The sequence below is a fragment of the Teleopsis dalmanni genome, unplaced genomic scaffold (assembly GCF_002237135.1).
Source record: "Teleopsis dalmanni isolate 2A unplaced genomic scaffold, ASM223713v2 unscaffolded_contig_2283, whole genome shotgun sequence".
NCBI lineage: Eukaryota > Metazoa > Arthropoda > Insecta > Diptera > Diopsidae > Teleopsis > Teleopsis dalmanni.
The window spans coordinates 1-7,335 of record NW_024033665.1 but is presented as its reverse complement, the minus strand read 5'-3'; the positions used below and the strand labels follow the sequence as shown (position 1 = coordinate 7,335).

Genomic DNA, 7,335 nt, shown 5'->3' with positions numbered 1-7,335 from the left:
ACCTCGCAGTTAATAAAGAGTAGAAGTGCTTAAGTGCACTGACTCAACTAGCCTCAATATAATAATAATAATTAAATAATAAGGTCGTGTGCGAGTTAGGCTAAGTTGCGTTCTAAATGAGGGAAATTCTAAGTTGTGCCGGTAATGTAGTGATGTGTCGATACATGTTGATAAATGGCTAAATGTGTGCAGTGCAAAAAATCCCAAAAAATCTCCCATTTGGTTTAGCATCAACTTAGCCTAACTCGCACACGTCCTATATAAAATTGTATGAATTAAAATCATAAACTTAATATTCAACTGAAATCACCATCAGTTAGAATTGACTTATAAAATTATATAATCTGATAAAAATATTTTAGACATTAGACTATCGTAAGAAGTTTGTACTCAAAATATATTCTAGTTCTAATTTTATACTTAAACATGTTCTTCATGAAATTGTTAGAATAATCCTTCCATAACAATATAAATGGGTATGTTTGAATATTTCCTAACCTTTGCAAGTCTATCCATGTAATTTGTGATTAAATATTAAAAGTTAATGCAAATAAAAAGTTTCACAGTTGAAAAGTTTTTAATATTATCCAAAACTAAAGTTTGTTTAAAAAAAATTATAAATACTCTTTCAACACAAGGAAAATTTTAGTTCTTGTAAAAATGTTTTCGATTTACAATTTTAACTCGCAACCGGACGAAAAAATTGATGGAACTCTTCTCAAATCGGAGTTGAATTCTTTTTCAAAACTGGGTTTACTGAGCGACAATAAATTAAAAACATTGGATTTGAATGCTCAAGAGAGAGAAATTCAGCGCATGTTGAGATCGAAGTTGGATTCTGGAAACGGTGACAGAGTTGAGGAACATGACCAAGTGAGTCTGATTTTATATTCAAGTACTTAGAATACATTAAAATTGATTAAAATTAATTAATTAATATAAAATGAAAAGCATTAAGATTATATTGAATATATAGTATTTAGTATATATTTTCATGTACATTTATTTTTGCTAAATCCCCCTATCACCAAGACATTGTAGAACTATTAGAGGTGTGCTTACAACGTTATGCGATCCACATTTTGTGAAGTTGGTACAGGTCTCAGAAATTGCAAGCACTCCTTAGATTAACAAAAAAATGTGTTATTTTTTACAATCCTATATAAAGATTTGTGGAAGGATTTTAATTAATACTTACTTAATGCAGTTGTCGTCAATAATTGTTAATACAAATAAACCAAATGTAATATTATATATAATTATATAAGTATATACTAGTATATTTAGACATCCATAAACATAGATATATTAACTATAATTATTATATATGAATTATTAACTTATTCATAATATTCTTAACAGTTTTACAGAGATCATAAATTACTACTAGTCCTGTTTCGAGTTCTTGCCGTTATGCCAATACTACGGTCTCAACCTGGACGTATAACGTTTTCTTGGAAATCGATGGCTACCATTTATGCCATTTTTTTCTGGTGTTTGATGACCTTTGTTGTAGTTATTATAGGTCGCGAACGAATCCATATTTTGCATACCACCAAGCAATTTGATGAATACATATATGCCGTGATATTTGTAATATATTTGGTACCACATTTTTGGATTCCTTTTGTTGGCTGGGGCGTTGCTAATGAAGTTGCTATATACAAATCATCATGGGGAACTTTTCAAGTATAAAATAAAATAGTTACTTAAAAATGGTTTAATAATATTACTTATTAATTCAGCTTAGATTTTATAAAGTCACAGGAACTTCATTGCAGTTTCCACATCTCAAAACAATGATTGTTTTCATATCTATAGGATGTTTACTCTGTGCTATAATTTTTCTGTTCTTATTGTCATTTTTGTTGGAAGGTAATTAAAAAATTATTTAACAAACATTTTTTTATTCACATATTCAAAAATATTTGCAGGTTATCCATTATGGCACACATTGGCATATTATCATATTATAACAATGATAAATATGAACTGCGCTCTCTGGTATATTAACTCAAAAGCAATTAAAGCTGCCTCATATTCGTTAGCTACTTGTTTTCGTAAGGTAATTATGTTAGTTTATCTGTTTTGAATAGCTGGGTTATACATACAGATATATGCCACAAAAAGATATATAATTATAATTATAATTAGATATATAAAGATATAATAAAAAAAGATATATGATTATGACTTTCTAAAAATTTTAATAAAGCTGAATAAAATACAATATATTGGTATATAACGAAAACTATTTCGAAGAGACACTAATCGTTAGTCAACCTCTCCTGACGGTAAAATGTCCGATTTCATTGTAATGACTAAATATTGCTCTCAAGTTATCAGTTTAACTACACTTATTTTCTTTTATTTTTATTATTCTTTTAATTTTATTTCATCTATTATTGGTTTTTGTTTTAAAACATTTTTAGGATATGTCGAAGGAATGCTCAGCCACAGTTATCTCGAACTATCGTTTTCTATGGCTCAATTTAAGCGAATTACTTCAGTCTCTCGGAAACGCCTATGCAAGAACCTATTCGACTTACTGTATTTTTATGTAAGTTATTATAAAGATATACACGAATAAAAACTTTTATATCATTTTAAATTTCCTATTAATTCTTCTGTCTTAAGGTTCGTAAATATTGTAATAGCAGTTTATGGTGCATTTGCTGAAATCATGGATCACAAAGAAGGATTCCGGATATCATACAAAGAGTTGGGTTTGATTGTTGATGGAGTCTACTGTTCTATGCTATTGTTTATATTTTGTGATTGCTCTCATAATGCTACCCTTGGCGTTGCTAGGGGTGTTCAGAAAACTTTATTGTCTATAGATTTAGAACATTGCGATAGAGAGACTAAAAATGAAATTGATCATTTTATTATTGCTATTGAAATGAATCCAGCTATCGTAAGCTTAAAGGGTTATGTCAATGTAAATCGGGAACTTCTGACATCGGTATGTATATATTTATATATATATAGATCTAGATAATATAAAAATCAAGTAAGAGAAATAGAAAAAATACGAGAAAGTATGACTGGTTTAATGTTGCTTGCTAAAATTAACCAATTAAAAGAGATATTAACTTTTTCGGGAAAATGTTTGTGGAATTAGAACGTATTATAGAAGTTTAGAGTACATATAATTTTAATTCATTAATGACTTTTTTTATAAATTTATTTTAATTTTTAATAGGAACTAAAACTTTTCACTTTCATACTATTTTAGAGCATTGGAACAATCACTATTTATCTTCTGATACTAATTCAATTCAAATTTAGTTTGGATAAAGGAAAAGCCTAAAAACAAACATATCACCGATCAATCCAACAGTGTCCAACAGTAATCTATTCATGCCTTTATAACGAAAACCTATATTCATATTTTATTTATAGATTTGTTATGGATTAATTAAAGATATCTGAATCTATTAAATACAAACATGTTTTTATTTATATAAATATTATTAGAGACAAAGTGATTATTTGTTCTATGTATACTGCCCTTAAAAACAGGCTTTTTTGATATTATTATTATATATGTATGTAAGAATAATTTAATGGGAGCACATTTGTAAGAGACGAACACATGAAACTCTACTTTTCTTTATTCAAGATTAAATATTATCTGTATTTAATGTTCACCATTTATTTCAATATAGTTCTGTAGCCGCTGGTATTCGAACGAGTTACAATAGTCCCGTATGTGCAAACAACTTAAAGATTACTTGGAATATATAATACTTAAGAAATAAAAGCAATGGATCTACCTTTTTTTTATGTTTACCTAATCTGGTTTAGAATTATATCCCACTATATGGAATTGATTCAGGCATGTGAAAGGAAAGTTCTTCAACTTTTCGTGTTGATTGTGTCAAGTTAAGCACTGAGCTGATGCTAAGTGCCATCCAAACTCCATTCTATATAAATAAATCACTTCTAAAGTAGCTCATATAGATGATTTTTTATTTTTCCTGGCTAAGAAATTCGTTGTGTCGCTCCTGACATGATTTAGGTGGACATCGTATCGCTTAATTTGCTTCCAGCTATGAAATACTAGTCTTCTTAATTTTTAGCCTATTAAATCTCATTTTAATGAGGTCCAAGTCAGTGCTCCTCTGCCGTCTCTGTATAATCGTACTCATTTTGACCCAAAATTTAAAATCAATTTTGTCCACAACCTTGCTTATCTTCAACTTCTTCACCCAGAGGCAATTCTCTCCATTATAGCACAGATTTCTTTGTTTTCTAACTTATATAAAGTTTGTTTGCGAAATATTACCTCTATTGATCTCCCATTTCCATCCAAAATTACTGAAATGGTATTTTAGTCATTTATTTTTGCGGTTCAAGACCTAGAATCATACTCTCAATTTATTCCTTAAAGGTGGTTTGAAGGGAGTTGTGTCTCTTTATGTCTGATCAGTCAAAAAGTATTAAAAAATGTAAAGGTTTTAATATCACTAAGTGGTATTCCTTAATGAGATTTCGAATATTAAAGTTGGCATTTTAAATGAAATAATGTAGGTTTATAGATTAAACTCATTTTTTATTTTATTTCATAGATAATTTAATTATTTAATATTAAATTTTCTTAACTGACATCTTTGTGGTATAAAAACGACTGTTTGAAATTAAATTATAAAAGTGAGTGTAACTTCTTTGGTAGACAATTAATTACTTTGACAAACACTTTACAATAGATAAAAAGATGGCCTACACACGAATATTTATAAACTATAAAATATTCAGTTATGGAAACGCCTATTAGAGTTAATCACAATTTAATGGTTAAACAATTACAAAAATTTAATCTAAATTCATTCATGAAAACATATCAGTAAGTATTTATGATTGAAGGTATAAGGAGCTCAAATTGTTTTCGGTAAAATGATATCCATCGCGGAGTCAGAATTCGAAGAGGCTCTTCAATCCACAATGCTGCAAGAGGACATGAATTACATTTTAAAGTCACATAAAAACAAAAAGACTACTTTTCATAACTTCAAAAATCCGGAATTATTGGAACGAAATCGGAACAGGGATACACGTAATCAGTTGAAGTCGAGCAATGGAACAACTGCAGACATTTATGATCAAGTACAACTACTAATGTAATATGAACTGATAGTATCCATTAATCCAAATATATTTTACGGGTAGTTCTATCGCGATCATCAATTGCTACTTAAGCTGTTCGTTATTCTGGGAGTTATGCCAGTAGTACGCTCAGCACCTGGTATTGTGACTTTTAGCTGGAAGTCCTACGAGATGATTTATGCATTTTTTCTCTATATATTTACCTCATCTTTGGTACTACGAGTTGGCTATGAACGTGTTAAATTCATACAAACTACTGAAGAATTTGATGAGTACATTTATGGTGTGATTTTTGTTATATTCCTCGTGCCGCATTTTTGGATACCATATGTCGGCTGGGGTGTCGCTAATCAAGTTGCACACTACAAAACTATGTGGGGTTCTTTTCAGGTAGTACCATTTATATATTAAAGAGTGTTTAAATCAATATATAATATATTTAATATTTTAATATTATTATACTGTGAATGTAGTATATACACCGATTCCATCTTTTACTTTAAAGGTTCGTTATTATCGCGTGACTGGCACAACGCTCACCTTCCCAAAACTTAATTTTCTTATCATTGTGCTCTTCATTGGTTGCGTATTACTAGCTGTCATGTTCCTTTATAGTCTCAGTCGATTACTTGATGGTAAATAAACTCAGTAACTAGGTAGAAAAATAATAGTATTTATATTAATTTGTTTTAAGGTTTCTTGCTTTGGCATACAATAGCTTATTTTCATATAATCACAATGATCAATATGAATGCAGCTCTATTTTACATCAACTCGAGGGCTATTAAGAGAGCATCTCACAGTTTATCGGCTTGTTTTAAAAGAGTATGCTCTATTAAATACCATTGATTTTTATTATTTTTATATGAACTATTTGTCTTAATTTCAAGGATATTAAAGTTGAATGTACATCCACCTTAATAACACAGTACAGGCTCCTGTGGTTAAATTTAAGTGAAATTTTTCAAACCTTCGGTAACGCCTATGCCCGTACTTATTCCACATATCTACTCTTTATGTGTGTATAAATTTGTGTATATGTTTCTAATAAACATACTAATTATTATTTAAATTTTTATGTATTAGGTCTATCAATATAATAATTGGAGCATATGGATCTTTATCAGAAATATTTGATTCTGGTTTTTCCTTCAAAGTTTTGGGATTAATCGTGCTGACAATATATTGTGCATGTTTGCTATTCATTGTTTGTGATTGTGCTAATAGCGCTACATCGGTAATCGCCCATGGCATACAAAATACTCTACTTAAAGTAGATCTTTTGCGTATTGACATTCATGCACAACAAGAAATCGATTATTTTATATTAGCAATAGAATTAAATCCGCCAGTGGTCAGCTTACAAGGCTATAGCGTAATTAATCGCGAACTTATATCAGCTGTAATATTATCAAAATATGCATTAATGAATGTATATATATAAATTTTTTATATATTTATTCCAGACAATTTCAACAATTGCGATATATTTAATTGTTTTATTACAATTTAAATTAACAATTATAGCTGAGCAAACATATCGTTCTGCTTTAACACGAACTACATAATATATGGGTCTTAGAGATTGTCCAGTCGAAGTGATAAATAAGACAAGTTTTAAGTTATAGTACTTCAAAGAATAGTAGTTCTGTATTCTGAAGAATAGTAGTTCACCCTTTAAATTACAGATGGTTCAAAGACTGGTCGGGTCTACGAACCGGAATCACTCGTAAATTTCGACGACCAAGTACCGTTCACCACCTCTCAATGGGACTATACAATCCCAGTGGGTTAAAACAAAAATAACAACATAAATTACAGATCTCGTTGACTTATAAGTTATAACCGTTATATGACGTATCTTAAATAATACAACTACAATATGAAGTTTTATATTTTCTGTATAGAACTATAATCAATGAACGCAAAAATAATTACTCATTTAGAAAGTATAATGCCACAGTCATTAGAGCCTCAGGAAATTTATAAAATTATTTTTGTAATTAAATATTAAAAAAAGTAAACACCAATAAAATATAATAACAAAAATTTTACTACTTTAGTTGTTTAGATTTTTATTATTATTTTAATTATTATTTGAGTAAGTCAAGAAACTTAGAAAAGTTGATAACGCAGTAATAGCCGTTAAATTAAAAACACGTTTTATTTTTAATATTGGTCAGCAAAAAAATTAAATGAATTTATAATAGAGAGGTATCAAATAGT

General features: G+C 29.0%; 2 protein-coding genes across 2 annotated transcripts; both read left to right on the top strand.

Moving 5' to 3' along the window:
- Positions 1–751: 751 nt before the first annotated feature.
- On the top strand, positions 752–3,355 carry LOC119664611 (gustatory and odorant receptor 22-like). Its single transcript, XM_038074070.1, has 7 exons — positions 752–873; positions 1,363–1,689; positions 1,746–1,875; positions 1,935–2,065; positions 2,433–2,560; positions 2,638–2,965; positions 3,239–3,355. Exons 1-7 carry the CDS (start codon positions 817–819, stop codon positions 3,311–3,313), a joined length of 1,176 nt encoding a protein of 391 aa, XP_037929998.1. The 5' UTR covers positions 752–816; the 3' UTR covers positions 3,314–3,355.
- A 1,553-nt stretch (positions 3,356–4,908) lies between these two features.
- LOC119664612 (gustatory and odorant receptor 22-like) lies at positions 4,909–6,677 on the top strand. The gene is made up of 7 exons (XM_038074071.1): positions 4,909–5,109; positions 5,173–5,499; positions 5,615–5,744; positions 5,804–5,934; positions 6,000–6,127; positions 6,196–6,511; positions 6,576–6,677. The coding sequence occupies exons 1-7, from the start codon at positions 4,948–4,950 to the stop codon at positions 6,675–6,677; spliced, it is 1,296 nt and encodes a 431-aa protein (XP_037929999.1). The 5' UTR covers positions 4,909–4,947.
- The last annotated feature ends 658 nt before the right edge of the window (positions 6,678–7,335 follow it).